The following is a 19,827-nucleotide window of genomic DNA, read 5'->3' on the forward strand; positions in this document are numbered from 1 at the left end:
CATCCTATCGATGGACATACATTAAAAATCCTACCGATGGATCATCTTTTTTTATTCGTCCTACTGATGGACACACATTCAAAATCCTACCGATGGATCATCTTTTTTCATTCGTCCTACCGATGGACATACATTCAAAATTCTATCGATGGATCATTTTTTTTTCATTCGTCCTATCGATGGACACACATTCAAAATCCTACCAATGGATCACCTTTGTTCATTCGTCCTACCGATGGACATACATTCCAAATCCTACCGATGGATCATCATCTTCATTTGTCCTACAATTGAACATGCATTTTTATCCTACCAATGGATCATCTTCATTTGTCGTATCGTAAGAGATGCTACCTTTTTCCCTATAATTTTGTCTCTACTGATGAGTTTCTTTTTTGTTTTTTTTTAGAACATCCAAGAGGATGCATTCTCAGTTGACTTCCACCACATTCCAACCGTACTTTTATATAAAGGCCATGTGTTCGGCCAATATCGGGTTTGTCAATTTTCGTTGTCTACGATTTCTTTCATCAATCATATCCAACAAAAGGGACAGCTGTTGACACCCAATTTTGGCCTAACATTTTCAAAAATTCGCAAATTTTAAGTTTTACTTATTTAATAGTTCAAAATAATTTTTTTATAATTTTAAATAAGTTTATCGATAAATATCCTTATTTATCAAAATTTAGGGATTTTCTTTTATCAGTTAATCTTAAAATTGCATTTTTACATGTCATTAGTCACGTTCATTATATTTTTTTAATATTCATTTTATTTGTTAATATTTATTTTGATATTTTACACAGAAGAAAATTCATTCAAATACAGATATTTTACTTGATCGATAATTTTGGACCACAATTCCTAGCCCACAATTGAGCCCATTTAACAATTATTTCCTATATAAGTTTTTAGTTAGGTTAAAAAATAGGGGGTGGTGAATTATTTTTGAGAAGGGGATGAAAACTTTCCAAAATAGAAAAACTTTAAAAATTTCTCCTCCTACTTTTTGGCACAAAAAACAATCGCCGCCCATCAACCCATTTTACCCGACAAACAACAACAACCGAAAACAACAACCCTCGCTCGTTCTTCTCATCACCAACAGCCCCTAAAACCCTCGTCATCTTTTTTTCTTTTTCCGGTGAAATAGTCATCGAAAACGACCCATTTCCCCCTTTCTCCTTCTCCAGCTAAAACAACTACCAAACAGCCTCCAAACCAACCCACAAAACCCCAACTCAACCACACCCATTTTTCATTTTTATCCAATAACAACAACAAACCCATCTAGAACCATCGGAGCAACGAGCTCCGAGCTCACGCCAGTGGTGCCGCGAACGGACAGTAGCTCCGGCGAGGAGTTTCAAACTTCGATGAACCGGAGCCAATAAAATGGTGCTCTGTCCCCATCCTCTTTCCCCTTTAACGATTATTTTTTTTCTCTTGTTTTGCAGGTGGAACGTTGTTGTCCCAACGAGCTTAAAAGCTTCGACGAACAAAATATGACCTTGCTGCATCGGAGAAACGCACACCGTCCTTCATTGCCATCAGATCTCCATAAATCGGAGCTTCAGTGTATATTTCTCCCTTCTTTTCCTCATCAATGTGTAGGTAATCATTTTAATTCAAAGGGCTAACCCATCACTGGCCCCTTAAACTTGGCATCAACTTTCACTTGGACACTTTAACTAGGCTTTGTTCATTTTAAGCACCTCATGTCGCGTCTCATTGTGTCATTTGACACTTTTTATATTTTCAAAACCACATTTTAAGTGCGTACATCCAGACGCCTCTTATATGGAAAAATAAACGAATTGGTATGTGACACATGGAAATTTTATTATACTTTTTAAAAACTTAAGTTTACTTTCTTTTTTCTTTCTTCCAGATCCCAAACCCCAGGCCCCCGCCTCTTTTCTTCTTCTTTTTGCTCCTCCTTCCCCTTCATCTGTTCTTTTCCATAAAAAAGGCAAGAACATAAGTTAGTTTACAAAGTAAAATACGTTGGGATAATAAGGGAAATCATACCAAATCAAAAAGTTTTTATATGACAATTGATTTCTTGTGCTACTACAATTGGGATTTACAATGAAGGATATATAAAATAAATTTCTTTTTTTTCATCGGAGGTTGTTCTTTATTTCTTTTTTATCCCTTGAAATCAATTTAATTTCGTAATTTCAACGGAGAAGGTAACAATGTAAATCAATTTTTCCATTTGAAAGAAGTTGATTTCTTTTTTTGTTCCCTTGAAATCGATTTTGTTTTTGAATGTGAATCAAGATGCAAATTCGATTTTCAAAGAAGATGGAAGAATCGAAGAGTGTAACTTAGTAAAGTATTGTAGAATTTTTAGAAAAAGTTGTGTGGTGATGGAGGATGGTAGAAGGTGGAGAAGATGGAAGGGAGAAAGCAAGGAAGAAGAAGGATAAGAAAATATTTACAAAAAAAGTGTTTGACGCGCTCAAAATTTGTGTAGCACACGTATTATGCTTACCCAGCAAAAGGTGTCAAAATGACACAACGAGACGCAACATGAGGTGTCTAAAATGAACAAAGTTTAGTTGAAAGGTCTATGTGAAAGTTGATGCCAAGTTTAAGGGCCACTGATGGGTTAGCCCTAATTCAAATAACTCATTAAGTTAGATATTAGTTTACCTTTTTGAGTTTTCCAACAAGGTTTTCATTATTTTTGTTTAGTTTTTGGCTACTGTTTTACCTATTTTTTATTAATTTGTTTTATTTGTGGATCATATTATTATGTTAAGTGATTAGCTTATAGCTCTTTATTTTATTTATTATGAAGTGATATATACAAGTGTTTAGATAACTTTATTTATTAAATATGAGTTGAGTTGTTGATATACACATATGTGGTTGTGTTATTTTTTTATTTATTATTTTTTTTCTTCATTTGTTCACGACTTTGAATTTGTTCTTCTTTTTTTTATCGCACCTTTCTATTTTTTTCATATGTGATTTTTATGGGTTTATTAAATTGGTTGATTCATGTTCTAAGAAGTTACAGAAATTACGTTACTACATTAATATTATTTAACTATTATTGTTTTGTTATGTTGTTAACAGTTTGGTGGTTGTTGTTGTTGTTGTTCTTATTATTATTATTATTATTATTATTATTATTATTATTATTATTATTATTATTATTATTATTATTATTATTATTTAGGTTCTTGTAGTTTGGATGGTTGTATTTTATCTTATATTGTCATTTAGTTAGTTTCATTTTATTTTATGTCGAAATTCTACTAAAATTGGCCAATGAAAAAATCTCTCCGTCGGTTTTGGAGGCCTCCACATTTTAAAAGACGGAAATTTAGTTTAAGTTCATATATTTTGTTTGTTAAAATTGGCCAATGAAGAAATTACCGTCGATTTTCAAGGTCTCCCATGTTAATAAGACGAGTTTTTATTTTTAAATTAATATTTGATTTATTTATTTTGATTCATATTTATTTATTACTAACACTTTTACTAAGTGTCTTTACAGGTACCCAGAGGTGCTTCCCATTGAAGTTATTCGAATTAGGTTCGAATTATACTCTTATTTATATTGTATATTATTGACGATAGGCAAATTTAGGCCGATTCCTATATTATTGTTTTATCATATTACTTGTGTATATTGCATGTTTATTATATTTGTACATTATTATATTCTCCTCAATTTTAAAAAAAAAATTCAGTCGGGATCCACATTTGTGGATTTCGAAGGATGCCTAACCCCTTCCCTTCGAAATAACTTGAACTCCTTACCTAGAATCTCTTGGTTTCGTAGATCACTTAATGGTTTCCTAGTTTTTTCCTAAAATTAGGTGGCGACTCCTTTAAAATTTGTTTATTCTTAAAATTCTTTTAAAATTGATTCAATTGTTCATTTTTTGAGTCACCACGACGTTTCGCCCTATTTGAATAGAGTAGGGATGTAACTATGGACTAGTCACAGAGAAAGTGAGATTTGACGGACCACCACAATCTAAACCCCCGTGTACAACCTATTGCTCACTACCACTAACTGATCCTCCTGAACCTACAACCTAAGTCTCATCACTATTGTCTGGACCTGCTCTTTCAACTTGTTTCTCGTGACCATTATCTGATCATGCATCTGAGGGGTCAGTATCACTATCATCATCAAGAGGTATAAGGTTTGTTTTAGTAACATTTTTACTAGTAGCTTGTGTACCATCAACTTGTACTTCCCCTGAATATGGATCATCATACGCCTGCGGTTTGAAAAAAAAATTCAACAAAAGTAGCAAGATGAGGGAAGACATCAATGTTAGTCTAAGCTTGACTTGGAGGCACAAAAGGTAATGTGTTTTCATCAAAGACAACATGTCTGGACACATACACTCTCCTTGTTGATGGATGATAACATTGTGTAAGTTGTTATATCCTATCAACACACAAGGGTAGGTCTTTGGACTAAACTTGTTACTATTCTTGATATAGGAAAAACACCTACAATCAAAGACTTTTAGGCTATTGTAATCAGGCTACTCACCATATAACTTAACAAATTGAGCCATCATTTTTAGGACTGAGGAGGATAGTCTATTAATAAGAAAACCTGCAGTGAGAAATGTCTCAACCCATAGAAATAAAGGAAGGTTTGCATGAAGTAGGAGAGTTAATCCAGTCTCAACAATATGTCTAGTTTTCTTTCTAAAACTCTATTTTGTTCAGGTGTGTTAGGACATAAAATATGCCTAACATTACCACAATCTTTCAGATATTTAATGAAGTTTTTTTTTTTATGAACTCACCACCTCCATCACACTAGAATATCTTAATCTCTTAAGAAAACTAGTTTCCGCCATTTTCTGAAATTTTACAAATACTTCAAAAAATTCATACTTCCTTTTCAATGGATAAAGTCAAGCTATACATTGTGTGATCATCTAAAAGCATTATATAATATCTCATATGTTGAGAGGATGGTAGGACCCCACATATCACAATGAATTTTTAATAAAGGTTCCTTCTCAATTTTATTTTTTTTGCCAAATGAAAGCTTACAACTTTTGCCCAACCGACAACTACAACAAACAGTGGGCATTTAATTACAACTACTAACATTGATGCAACTATTATTACTCAAAACTTTTAATGACTTCAAACTAGGATGTCCTAATCTAGTATGTCACATGTTGTCTGATGTGTTCCAATCGTATGCAACGATATAAGCATAGAGATTGTTGTCTTTCAAAGCATAGAGTCTACTCATCTTAGATCCATAGGTCAGTAGTATCCTTGTCTTCTTGTCCTTTATAACAAAGTAAATTTCATCAAATTCAAGAGTGCAACAATAATTCTTTGCAAGTTTACTAACTAATAGTAGATTCTTATTAATCTTAAGAACTACAAGAACTTCTTGTAATTTCAAGCTTGATCTAGTTGTGTTCCCAACATGTGTTATGTCTATTTGTGATCCATTCCAAACAATGATTTTATCTGATCCATTGTAGTGTTTAAGATCAAATAGAATACATGAGTTATCTGTCATATGACTACTTGCTCATGCGTCTACATACAAAGTATCATCAGTAACATATGTATTCTGTAAATTAACAACAACCAATGTTTGTGGCAGTTCATCTGCAGGTTGTTAAGAGTAGTCCCACCTTTAAAAATACTTAAGAGCAATATGATTATTCTTACCACAGATTTAACATGACTTAGTGCTATTCATTTTATTGTTTCCACTTAAGAAACTTTGATTGTTATGAGACCCTGTTCCATATTGGTCGTTCTGAGAACCTGCTCCTTGTCCAGCAGGCTTGAAGCCTCTTCCTCTTGAGTTGAAGTTGTTGTTTCCTCTTCTCTGAGAGTAGTTTCCTCTTCCCCCACCCTTTTGTACAAAGAATGTCATGTTATAGTTTTGTTGTGGCACCTCTTCTTTATCATTCCTCATATGAAAACTCTTGAGATCATTAACAAATTGATTAAGAGTGGGATATGGTGCCTTACCTAGCATGATAGTCCTGAAGGTCTTCTATTTGAGACTAAACCTTTGGCAAAATTGATTACTTTGCTATCTTTATCCACAGGATTGTGAATGGCTGGAAGGCCATCACATATGCCTTCAAATTCCTTAATGTATTCATCAATATTTTTGGTTCTTGCCTACACTTTACAATTGTTGTTTAAGCTGAAACTCCTTGTCTTTTGTTGCTTGAAGATAAGTTACTTCAAAGAATTTCCACATCTCCTTGGCAGTTGAGCAGCCCACAATCGGGTATATACTTCTGTCAAAGTGTTTGAGATCCAACTCCTTAGCAACACATCTTTCTTCTCCCCATCATCAATGTTGCCACCCTTCTGCATCCTTCTCAGTTGCTACATCTTTCTCAACAGACTTTCAAGTGGAACAACTACCTCTAGTTGGTTCATTCTTAGTGATGAGATAAGTTAGTCTCATCAACTGCATCATTTGTGTCCTTCATATGAGATAATTTGTTGGCTTAAGTTTAATGAAACATGAGGCAATGAGATGATGAAGGGAAGAGGTGGAAAGAGTATTGGTAGAGGGGTCATTATAGTTTGAACATGTGATTACTTTAGATTCAATACTTAGCGAGTGGAAGAGCTTATGAGCTCTGATACCATGTTGAAATCTCACGTAAAGAATAAGAGAAATCAAGGATTGTTTTGATGATTAAAATCGTTGAGTACATTCTCCTTATAAATGAGTGATTGTAGAGTCCTAGGTTAGCTATATTTAGAGTTCTACTACAATACAAATTTACAAGAGTAGTTAGTGGTTGACTACTACTACTACAATAACACTACCTACAACTATAACTTGTCCTAGTCGACTACTACTAATACAAGACATAGCAGTCTAGTTGACATTTAGTAGCCTAGTGTGACTCTAACTCTTCAGCAGTTAACAGTTGTACACATTGGTCGTACGAGGTTGTTCAACCCGTTTCATATCTTCAGCTTCCCTTATCTTCAACACTTAGTCGTATCAGGTTGCTCAACTTGTTCCATATTTTCAGTTTCTCTTATCTTTAAAACATAGTACCAATGAGTTTTCTTTATATTCTTGTTTTTGGGTGGATCCCACTAATAATAGCAACGTTATGAGTTTGGAAACACATATTTAGTTCTATTCATGCTTGTATATCATACGTATTTATATATATGATCTAAAGTACTGAGTTCTGCTGAACGTATGGTTAAATTTGTCACTTGTCTTGCACCAAATTCTAATGCTAACTTTAAATATTGAATAATAGGGGAAATCTGGGAAAATATGCAGAGGAAGTACAAAAGTAAGCTATCAAGATCATATGCATGATCACTGAAGGTCTAGGACTTAGTCCTACATATCTAAGCCAAAATGTGAAAGATAGAATAAATGCAATTGCTGTCAATTGTTACCCTCTATGCCCATAACCAAGCCTTGCACTTGGACTTCCACCACATTTAGACTACAGTATCCTACAATCACCCTTCAAAGCTCAAATGGACTAGAAATTTGGACTCACAAAACAATGAATAGAGGCCAGTCCAAAACCTTTATGATACCTTACAAGTTCATGTAGGTGACCATCTTGAAGTACTAAGTAATGGCTTGTACAAATTAAAGGTGTGGTACATAGGGTGACATTGAACTCTCATAAAACAAGAATTTCAGTTTCTAGTTTGCATAGTTTGGGAATGGATGAGAAAATGAAGACAGCTGAAGAACTAATAGTGGATGATGAAAATCCAAAGAGTATAAAGAAAGTAGCTTTCCAGATTTTCTCAAATTTCTACATGAGAATGATATTGGACAAGGTAGTAGCTTCCTCATGACACTTAAGAAAAACTATATGTTGGCTTAAATATGGAATAAAAAGGAAACAAAGCAATGTGTTGTATAATGACTAATGAGTTTAGTTTTTTTGAACATCATTTTTACTCTTCAATCAAATACTATTCATACAATTACAATTAGATAACATAAGCAATGGGGAGGGTCAAACAGGGGAAAAGAGGCAGAAATCACAAAACGGACATGAGAGTTATTACGTCAATTCAATGCACGTGTCTTGAAACCACGTATACAAATTCAACTATATCATTTTACGGGCAACCAGTGAGATTTGAATCTTGTATAATGATAACCAATATTTAGTATACAGTACTCCCAGTCTTCTTCTGGTCTATTTATATGTATATCTATTGGGTGTGCTCACCAAACATTTGTTTGCAATCAGACTTGACATATTAAGTTCAAGATTCCTGTATAACTAGTCCACCTTTTCACTTCTTGATTTATGTCACGACCCAAAAATGAACATGATGATACTCGTCTTATCCCACAAAGGCAAGTCAGCCTAAAACCCAATTAATACAATAAATGTGGAAGTAAAACAAGAAAAAGAGACTAACACCATCTAATAATGCTGAAATCAAAATCAACTCAAACAACACCTTAAAATTTGGTTGTCACGTGTATAAGACTCTCATTTTCCAAAGTGAAAAGAGAAAGAGAGATAATTTGGGAGTTAATATCTCAGATGGTCACTCAACTATGCACTCTTCTTTCAGAAAGTCACTCAACTTTCAATTTTAACTCAAAGTCACTCAACTATGTATTTTTCTCTGAGAAAGTCACTCAACTTTGAATTTTAACTCAAAAGTCACTCAACTATCCACTTTTTTCTCAGACTCAACCTATTTAATTAAAATTTGCTAATATAATTTTTTTTATATAAAAAACAAAAAATTTAAAAAGTAAAAAATACTATTTAAACCATTTAGTGATCCACCCACTTGACCCGACCCATTAAAAAATATAATATTGACCCATTTTATTGCCTCTTTCTCCTCGTCCTGCGTTTATTTTTTCCTGATTTTCCATTGTTGTTTTCATGGTGGTATTGAGGTATTCACCTTCTGGGTTTTCTTTATTTCTTATTTTTTCTGAATACCCATTTCAAATTTTTAAGTTTGTTTTAGCTCTAGGAATGAGGTAAGAGTAGTGAAAATGATTCATTCTTTCTTGTTTTATTCATTGCTTCTTTGCTACTCTTACATTGCTTCAGATAGATCTATTAATGATTTGCAAGATCAGTGTTTAATCCTCCCTTGGGGAATTTGGAGTTTCTTGTGCCCACCAGGTGTTTGTTAAAATGGGGCTATGGGTGCATTTGGTTCTAGCTTTTGTGTTGTCCTGTTTCTTGATTAAAGAGGCAAATGCTACTTTTACTCCTGCTGATAAATATTTGATTGCTTGTGGATCTTCCAAAAATGTAACCTTTCTTGGCCAGATTTTTGTTCCTGACACACACCATTCTTCAGTTGTTTTGGAAAGTGAAGAAAATTCTATTTCTGCTCGAGAACTAGAAAGAAAAAAACGCACAGGAGAAGGAGAAAGAGTCAATAAAATGGGTCAATATTATATTTTTAGTGGGTCGGGCCAAGCGGATTGGGTCATTAAATGGTTTAAATGAATATTTTTTTTAAAAAAATAATTGGTTTTTAAATAAAAAAATTATATCAGCAAATCTTAATTAAAATATTAATTTAATAGGTTGAGCGACTTTATGAGAGAAGAGTGGATAATTGAATGATTTTTGAGATAAAATTTAAAATTGAGTGACTTTTTGAGAAAAAAGTGAGTAATTGAATGACTTTCTGAGAGAAGAATACATAGTTGAGTGACCATGTGAGATATTAACTCCATAATTTGGAGTCAACAAGTGTCTTCTGAATCAGGACAATCTATGCTCCATCACCTAACCAACATAACAATTTAAAATAGTTTCTCTTTGTCCATAATCTCAACAAACTTTATGTATAATTCCCTTATGTAAGCTACTAACATTTTATATATAAAGTTAGGTAATCAAATTACAAAGTTCCCTGTCTTGCGTGACACAAAATTAATATACATATATATTCATTTCTTCTAATTATGGCAAAGCTTCTACTGGTTTATGTCATGGTAATTCTTGCTACTATATACTCAGGTTCAGCCACTAACTACATGGTGGGTGATAATTCTGGCTGGGATATTAGTACTGATCTTGATACATGGTTACTAGGCAAACGATTTCTCGTTAGGGATGTTCTTTGTAAGTATATCATCTTATCTCTAAATACACATTTATAGATCAAGACTTAAATTTTCCTCAAATCCTTAGTTACAACTTACGACTATTGACTCATCTTGTTTTGCAGTGTTCCAGTTTTCGACGAATCATAGTGTGTATGAGGTAAGAAAGTAGAATTTTGATAGGTGCAACATAACAAATACAGTAAAATCGAGCAGTAAAGGCAATACAAGTTTCCCAATAACAGTGCCAGGGGACAGTTACTTCATTTGTGGGAACAGGTTACATTGCCTTGGAGGGATGAAACTTGATGTAAATGTAGAAGATAATATTAACAAGATGGCTTCTCCAGCAGCACTGCCAGTACCTCAGGCCGGAGCCTCTAAGTTTCCTACACATTCTTCTAAGACCAACAACCCTTCAACTATTGTTCCTCGTTTGACTAATTTGCCCAACCAACTTGGTTTAGATTCTGTACTTGTCGCAACACTTGGGTTTCCCATTGATTCATTTATATCAATATGTCCAACATTAGAACTGATACAACAGGGCTAGTATAGTTACTATTATGTGGATTGAAGATTGACAAGATTGAAAAATGCGCCTCGTTTATCCTTAAGGTAAGAATAGGTTCCTTTCTCCAAAATCTTCCCCTCTGAAATAAAAGCAATGGAGTCTAAATTCCTGATAGTATTAAGGCGATGCGCCACAACCACTGTCGTTCTTCCAACCATTAGTTGATCCAATGCTTCCTGCACAAGTTGCTCTGACTGAACATCCAGAGCACTCGTTGCTTCGTCTAGAAGTAGTATACTTGGGTTACGTATTATTGCCCGTGCTATAGCAATTCTTTGCTTTTGCCCTCCTGAAATTGTCACACCTCTATCACCACATTCCGTCTCGTATCCATTTTTAAGTGACCTACATTAAACATGTCATATTAGTCTGTTTGGTCAAACTTCTAAAATTAAGTACGATTTGGTAATAACTAAAAAGCATATGTACTTACGAAATGAATTCATGTGCATTAGCAGCTTTTGCAGCTTCCACTACCTCATTTTCAGATGCATTAAGTTTGCCAAACAAAATGTTTTCACGGATAGTGCCTGAATATATCACTGGTTCTTGACTTACAAGGGCCATGTTCCCTCTATACCATCCTAAATCGAGTAATCGAATGTCCATCCCATCGATTTTCAGTGATCCTTTATCTGCATCGTAAAATCTTTGAATCAACGCAATTACTGTTGATTTTCCGCATCCACTTTTCCCAACCAGTCCAATGCTAGTGCCTGCTTTCACCTCCAGGCTGAATTCGTGCAACACTAGCCTGTCAGGCCGACTTGGATATGTAAAATCAACCTTTTTCATCTCTATTCGACCGGTCATTTTGGTACCTATGCTGTTATTCTTTGCCTAGTTTTGTAAAATATGTTACAATATTAGCTCAAATGATATGAATTGAAGTGAACATTTAAAAAGGATTTAGAGAAGGCCATTTGTCTTATTACCTCATGCGATCCTTCGATCAGTGATTTTCGATCAAGAATGGAAAAAATCGAAGCAACTACTGTTGATCCCTTGGCAAGATCAGAAGTCATGCTTCCAGCTTCAGCTATTACCTTTCCAGTACTGACTAATATAAAGAAAGTCTTGAAGACATCAGCAGCTGATATTTCTCCAGCATTAACTAACTTTCCGCCATACCAAAAATCCAGGGCCCAACAAATGAATGTTAGGCCTTGTGCTGATCCTATACCGATACCAGCTAACCAAGATTTCTTCCTAGCCTCTTTCCTTGGCTCATCCTGTGCCTCATCAAAGATGTCAAGAACCTTATATATGCTCCCAAATGACGTCACGATCCTATGATTGTAAACAGCCTCTACAGCAATTTGAGTGCTACGACATTGTGCCTTAACAAATTTAGCTGTCATAGTGGATAGTAAGACTTTTCGTGTGTAAAAGCAGAGAATCGTGAGTGGTTGAACAACGATCATAACTAGTGCAAGTTTCCAAGCCACAATTAGCCCCATTACCATAGCAACAGTGACCGCTGAAGTGCTTTGGACTAAGAGTGAAACTCTATCAGCAACAAGAGATTTCACCATGGCTGCTTCATTGCTCAATCGACAACATAAAGCTCCACTTGAGTTCTGTTCCTCATCAAACCAGGCTGCTTCGAAGCTCAAAATCTTCTCGAGCACTTGCAGTCTTATTCTTCTGGTCAGGCGTTCTCCCATGTAAGCGAAATTGTAATGTTGGCAAAGATTGAGAATAACTGAGACAAGGCAAAGGATGATGAAAATCATACAGTATTTCTGAATTCTAGATTGCATTTCCTCGTGACTTGGCGAGTAAAAAGCAGAAATCATGCCACCTATGGTTAGTGCATAGACAGGTTGCACTGAACCAAATGCAATGGCTGCTAAGATTCCAATAATTCCTTGCTTCCATTCAGGTAAGTTTAACGAAAGGAGCCGAGTGAAGGAAGGGGGAGGATGAGGTGAAGCTTGTATGGGGCTATCCTCAATGAGCAAGGGTGAGGCAGTTACAGCCGGACTTGCTCTCATTCCTGCACTGCTCCTTGCTACTGAAGAAATACGAGGTTCAGCGCTTTGTTCTTGATCGATAGAGCTGAACTGTCTTTGAAGTTTTGCTAGTCTTGCATACTGCCCATCTTTCTCCATAAGCTCATTGTGTGCCCCTAGTTCACTGATGCAACCGTTACTCACTACTGCAATGAGGTCTGCATTTCTTACTGTTGATAGCTTATGGGCAACAACCTGATCATCAAATTCGTTGAAAGGGACCTCGTTATATATCTCTCTACATTTCTTTTTATTATTGAAAGTAAGAGAAGAACGGGGTTGATTGCTCAGATGTTCACTCGATTAATAGTTATTATATCAAAAGTCATTTTTCTTCTTGATTCCACTTTTCTTTAACCAAAAAAGTGACTTTTTAAGATAATACAACTATTAGTCGAGTGACCATCTGAGAAATCAACTCGAGGAGAAAGATTACCAGTGTAGTTCTCCCAACGATAGCTTGATCCAAGGCATTTTGAACAAGTGTTTCTGATTCAGAATCAAGTGCACTTGTGGCTTCATCAAGCAGAAGAATCACAGGATTCTTTATAATGGCTCGAGCAATCGCAATTCTCTGCTTTTGACCACCTGATAGAAGTGCTCCTCTTTCACCAATCTGTCACAATTAATCATGTTAGAACCGCGTATAACAAATGTACGTACCTAGTACTATAATGTCACAAGATCATGAACTGACCTTGGTCTCATATCCATCTGGAAGTTGCGTGATGAAATTATGAGCATTCGCGGTCATTGCTGCAGCCACAACTTCATCCATAGTTGCATCAACTTTCCCAAACATTATATTCTCCCTAATAGATGTCCCAAATAATGCATTTTCTTGACTTACTAACCCCATTTTCCCTCTCAACCATTTCAACTGCAACGACTTTATTTCTACTCTATCAATACATATAGCTCCTGCATTAGCATCATAAAACCGTTGAATCAGGGCAATGACAGTGGATTTTCCACTTCCACTTGATCCAACAAGGGCTACTGTTTTGCCTGCTTCAATTTTAAGATTGAAGTCCTTGAGGACAACGGTATCTGGGCGAGAAGGATATGTAAACTTGACATTCCTGAATTCAACCTCTCCTCTAATATCTTCGAGCACGAGTCCCCTTGTGTCTTCACCATCAATTTCTGGTACGCGATCAATCCTATCAAATATTCTCGAGGCAGCAACAGAAGCTTCAGTGAAGTATTTCACCTCAGGCAGAGCCATCCCAAGTGATCTACATAACATTTACCAGTTATTATTTTTCTATTTATAAAACATTTGTATCTTAGCAACCTTTGGATTAAAAACCGAAGTTAAAATGTAAGTCTCTGAATAGAGAAATACAGATCAAATGCAGCCATATATCTTTTAAACAAATAAAAGCAATTAGTATGACATAGTTATATAGTGAAATTAATTTGATAAGTGAGATCAAAATTATATATGCTAATCCAATCATTCATGACATTTTACATAGATTATCTAATGGGGAAAACAAATGGTGCTAGTATGACTAGTCCAATTTTCATATTTCAACGAAATACTCAAATGGTTACTATTGAAAAAACAGGAATTAGCGATAGACAAATTTTATAGATAAACAACAAAATTGGTGGCTAATCCTATTTAGTGACAAATTACCAATGGATTATCACAAAAAAAAAATAGTTATGATTAACTAAGCGACGAAATTCGTAGTTAATTTTAGTTTTTTTCTTGTAGTAGAGCTTGTCTGAAATTTGATCTTCTCAAAATGAGTTGGAAGAACTTGACAAGATTTAATAGAGTATACGCAGGACACCACATAGGACATAAATCACCATGTAGGATGCCATGTAGGAAGTGTGTCTATTTGTTCAACTTTATACAAGTTTAAGTACTTACTTGTGCACACCCAAAGTTAGAGGGTATAAATGTAAAATAAGGTCAAGTTAAAGAGCACATTTATGCATTACGTCTATATTTTATTTAGACAATTGAATTATAGTTAATTCTAATTGAGCACCTAAACACATAATAAAGCATTCCTATTAGACATCTTCGACGACTCAAATTCTGGAAAAAGCATTTGCATGTGTTCTCAAGAGCTCATTACATTAATAAGTTAACCACATAAAATATGTCACCATCTTTGATTATACACACCTCAATTGGAACAAGCCTGCAACTTTACGACTTAATGAGGCTAATGCATATGACTAAAGGAGGTGAAATATGTTAAGTGGTTAACTTATCTATATAATGGATAGTTGAGAACCCACAGAAAAACATTTCTCAAAATTTAAACTAAAAATGTCTAATAGGAACACTTTATCAGATATTTAGATAGTTGAAATGTCTAAATGAAACACATTAACAAGTTTAAGAGGTTGTCGATGTATCGGAGTAAAAAGGCACTTACAATCCACCCAAGACAAATGAAACTCCAGCTGCATAAATTCTACCACCATTTTCTCCATTATGCATAATCAAATGACTTCCATACCAAGCAAGTAAAGCCCATATAGCAAAAGACAACCCTGTGCTACCAACAGCAAGACCTTTTGCAATTCCTTGTTTCATTCCCAACTTTATTGTTCCATCAAGAATCAATGAGTATCTTTCAATCACACTCTTCTCAGCAGTAAATGAATATATTGTTTTAATAGAGCTAAGTGCTTGCTCTACAATACCATTTGCTTTGCTATATTCTTTGAAGGATTTTCCAGATAAATAGAGTAGATATTTACCATAGATTAAACCAGGGATTATGAGGAGAAATATTGTTGGTAAGGCAACTATAGCCAATCTCCATGAGAAGTAGGCTGAAAATACAATTCCTGAGATGAAAACTGTTGTGTGCATAACAAATAGAGGTACCTGCATATATATGACTATAAAAGTTACCAAAACAGTTTTTCTAGTATGACCAAAAGTCATTGTTCTTTTGTATTGATTTCTCATATGTCACTCAACTAATACTTTTTTCGTTTCAATTTGTTTGTTTGATTTTGACTTTGTACTATTGATATAAGAAACTAAAAAAGAAGACTTTTGAATCTTGTGGTCTTAGAAGATATGTAGAGTGTACCAAAATATCTATTAATTTTGTGGACATGCATGTCTGGTGGAAAGTTGAAATTAAAGAATAATAATTAAAGAATTACCAAAAAAGGAAATAGACATTCTTTTTGAAAAACAGACTTAAAAGGAAAGTAAAACAAACAAATTGAAACGGAAAAGAATAATTGTTACTTACTATCTTGTTAGAAAGTAACTATCTTTGTTGAAGAAAATTGAAATCAACAAGAAATTATGTGACTTTGTGAGATAATAATTATTACTCTATCCTTCCCATTTTATGTGACACCCTTTTCTTTTTAGTTCGTTTAAAAAAGAACAATACCTTACCATAATTAGAACTAATTTAACTTTAAAATTCTTCTTTTATCCTAATGAAACTATTTACAGTCACACAAATATTTAAGAATTGTTTTAGACCATAAATTCTAAAAGTCTTTTAAATTTTTTTAAACATCATGTCAAATCAAACAGTACTGTCATATAAAATGAGACGAAAGAAGTAGTTGAGTAGAAATTATCTTGAAATTTTTAGGTACATATGAAGGAATTGAAGCAAGGTGAATATATAAATGTTTACCTTTTCACTAAGAACTTCTTGTATGAGAGAAGTATCTTTAGAAATACCATTAGTAATTTCAGAAGTGGTAGCTTCTTGTGAATCAAAGAAACCAACTTCTTGCCTAAGAATAGCTTCCAAATACTTGTACCTTATTTTTAACACTTGCCTCTCACTTGTTTTGCTCCAACAGTAACCTTCTGCAAAAATTAATTAACTAATTTCTTCATGATGAGGATTTTAGGGTTTGATAAATATGTTAGGGTTTCACCTAATTTTCTTATCATATTTTTTTAAGTAAGGCCAAAAAGTTTACCCTAATTATATTTATTTAATCTTTCATATTATTTGAGTAAACTCTTTTAGAAAAAAAAAATTGAATATCCTTCCTTCTTACACAATAGCATCTAGGGGAGATTAATCTCTCCATAGATATATTTATATTTTTTTATATATATTAACTTTATCATAGGTAGGTCTAGAAGTTTTCTGATTTATGGTTGTTCAATATGTGAAATTATCACCTTCCGCATGATGTCCTATTATTTCGATCTATGAACTTAGCAACCAAAAAAGTGTAGTAGAGATATATAGAAACTTACCCATAAAGGCCACAACCATGACTCCCAATCCCAAGAGTACAAAATACAAACTACACTGTAGATAATATTACCAGCAAAATGCAAATATATTAGCAAAAAAACAGACACACATATAGAGAGAGAGAGAGAGAGATAAAAATGAGTATTAAAGGGTTTAATTAAATGCTAACCTTTTCAATTTGTTCCATGAAATTGTGATTATTTTGTTGAGTTTTACCATAACCCAAGCTATTAAAAAGTTGGCTAACATATACCAACAAACAATTTGTTGATATACCATCTCCAATGGCTCCAATTGTACCCAAAAACATTAATAAAATGTCTTTTCCATCAGCATATCGAAAAATAATACCTATTGAATTTTTATTTTTATTTTCGAACGCCTTTTCGGATGAAGAACTCATTCTTTTTTCTGCAACCAAAAAAGGAAAAAAGACTTTGAATTCCTAATTCTGAGCAAGAATGAAATACTAACTAACAATATTTATAATATGATTGATTTCCTAACTCATAATAATATCTACTTAAAATAATATAAAGAGAGTTTTGTTTGTTGCATGAAAATCTTTAATTTAAAAAATGACCCATTAATCCACCAACACACTTTTTGGAGTGTTCCAACAAAGTTGATTATGACTAATAATGTTCTTAATTAATTATTAATTGCCTTTTTATATGGTTCATAATGATTCTTTATCATATCTTTATTTATTTTTTCTTTTGATTTGATTTGGTAAAATATCATAGAGCCTAGCTAGGCTGGTCACTTTTTTTTCCGACCCTATTGTTGATGTAATACAATTAAACAAGAAGGGCCATAAATAATTAACTTTGCAAAAGGAAGTGGAAGAAAATATTAACAAAAAAAGAAAAAATGACAAACTATAAATGGGGAAGCATGCAAATGATTATTTTTAGGTTTCTATCGTTTCAGTTAACACTTTTATGGTCATCTTTGTGCTTCTTCGCTTTTGTTGGTTTGTTGTCCAATTTGCAAGTAATAAGGGGTCACTGGTTAGAGTTATGCATGTATTAGTAATGTAGAAATTAGTGAGATTAGTTATAAGTAAATATATGTATTTTTAATGATATTAGTTTTGTAGGATTGTAGGAGTTAGTTATTCATGTACTCCTATTAGTTATTTCACCATTTATCCTATATAAAATAATATATAGATTCTTTCACTACTTACATATGTATTAGTTATGCACGTTTTTAAATTGTCAATCAAATGTCGTATTAATTTTATACATGAATAACTTATTTCTTATCTATCTACCAAATGTCGTATAAGTTATACGAAAATTAATACGTGAATAATGTGTTTTTTATCCAACTACCAAACGATCCATAAATGCTCCCTCAATTCACTTTTACTTGTTCACTATATTAACAAATATATTCATTTTTATTTATTCGATTTGAAAAATCAACAAATAATTTATCACTTTTGTTTGGTATGACAGATATACAAGGAATAATAATCCCAGATTATTTTATTCTACTCTTATTTAAGAGTATATATTAGTTAGTTTTGGAATATTTGTTCCACTATTTGTACTACAATAATGTGATGATTGAGTTTTATATATATATATATATATATATATAAGTAATCATATGGGAAATCTCAATCATATGAATTAGTAAAAACAGATGGAGAAAACCTATGATAAAAAGAAAAAATAACACATTCTCCCTCTATTTTATTTACTTGTCCCTTGTATTAATTAATATTGATATTTCTTTTTTCTTATCTATTTTAACAAATTAAGATAAATTTATTATTTATTTTAATATTGCCCTTATCATTAATAACACAATGAACTCTTAAACTATCAAATTTAAAATTTTAAAGTATAATTAAAAAATTAACTCAATAAAATAAAACCCTAAATGTCAAGTCAATATTACTTAAATGTTAAAATAAATGGAGGGAGTACCAACCCGATAACATGGACAAACACATGAAGCCAAATTGCAACTCGTTAGTATTTCATATTTCTTTTTTTTTTTTCTTTTAAACTAAGATTAGAGTTGAAGCAGATGTTGACACTCCAAAATAAGTGATAAAAATAGTAAAATGAAGTGAAGAAGTGAATTGGATTGATTGAGAAAGTTTTCATTCATTAGTCAGAGTAACATATCATTTTCGAAAATTTTAATAATTTAGTTAGTTGGCTACCTGAACAATTTGTTGGTAAGAGTACAATTTTTCAAATTGTAATCCTCTCAATCATTTTTCCTTTCCCCACGGCCCACCCCTCATTTTTTTAATTTCATTTTTTAAAAAGACTTATCATTATCACTTTCTCATTATGACTTCTTTCATATTTTTAATCTTATAAATATAGCTAGACTCGATTAAAAAAAAGGATCGGCCCCATTTAATTTTTAAACATCTTCATAAGTGATAATTCACTAATTATTTTACTATTTTTAAATGTATTCAAATGACGTATCTTACCCACCCTTTAGAAATTAAAGCTAAATTCTCTTCTTTTTTTTCTCTCTCAAAATGTCATGCAAGAGAAAATAACTCTAATCAATAAATAACTAAAAAGGTCAATGAATTAGAAATATTTTTTGCCAAATTATTACTTTTGATGCATTGATATCCAATAGTAGTAACTATTACTCCATAAAATACAATTTCTTATACTATCCTACAAATCATATATGTCATGGATTCCTCACTTGGACAAGATAATAGATATCTAAATTTGATACTTTTATATATTTCAAACCTATTGTCAATACTAAGTAGCAGTCAAAAAATTGTATTTTTAAAAAAATTATATGCTTCGTACCTTTTCCTTAGCAAGATTTGGACAGAATATTAGAGCAAGTATTAATAGCATAATAAAAAAATTGTCATTAATATATTTAGTATTGACAAATATGATTTCTTAAGAAAATCGATGACTA

The 19,827-nt window shown here is 32.9% G+C and overlaps 1 protein-coding gene and 1 pseudogene across 1 annotated transcript; one reads left to right on the top strand and one right to left on the bottom strand.

The window, feature by feature from the left end:
* Window positions 1-9,943: 9,943 nt before the first annotated feature.
* Window positions 9,944-10,671, top strand: LOC125860337 (blue copper protein-like; annotated as a pseudogene).
* Window positions 10,647-17,345, bottom strand: LOC125860323 (putative ABC transporter B family member 8). Its single transcript, XM_049540252.1, has 9 exons — window positions 17,069-17,345; window positions 16,899-16,953; window positions 16,318-16,496; window positions 15,079-15,536; window positions 13,371-13,911; window positions 13,110-13,289; window positions 11,594-12,868; window positions 11,092-11,498; window positions 10,647-11,003 (listed from the first exon to the last, which is right to left on the bottom strand). Exons 1-9 carry the CDS (start codon window positions 17,300-17,302, stop codon window positions 10,649-10,651), a joined length of 3,684 nt encoding a protein of 1,227 aa, XP_049396209.1. The 5' UTR covers window positions 17,303-17,345; the 3' UTR covers window positions 10,647-10,648.
* Window positions 17,346-19,827: the final 2,482 nt, after the last annotated feature.

This window comes from Solanum stenotomum, chromosome 3 (assembly GCF_019186545.1).
Source record: "Solanum stenotomum isolate F172 chromosome 3, ASM1918654v1, whole genome shotgun sequence".
NCBI lineage: Eukaryota > Viridiplantae > Streptophyta > Magnoliopsida > Solanales > Solanaceae > Solanum > Solanum stenotomum.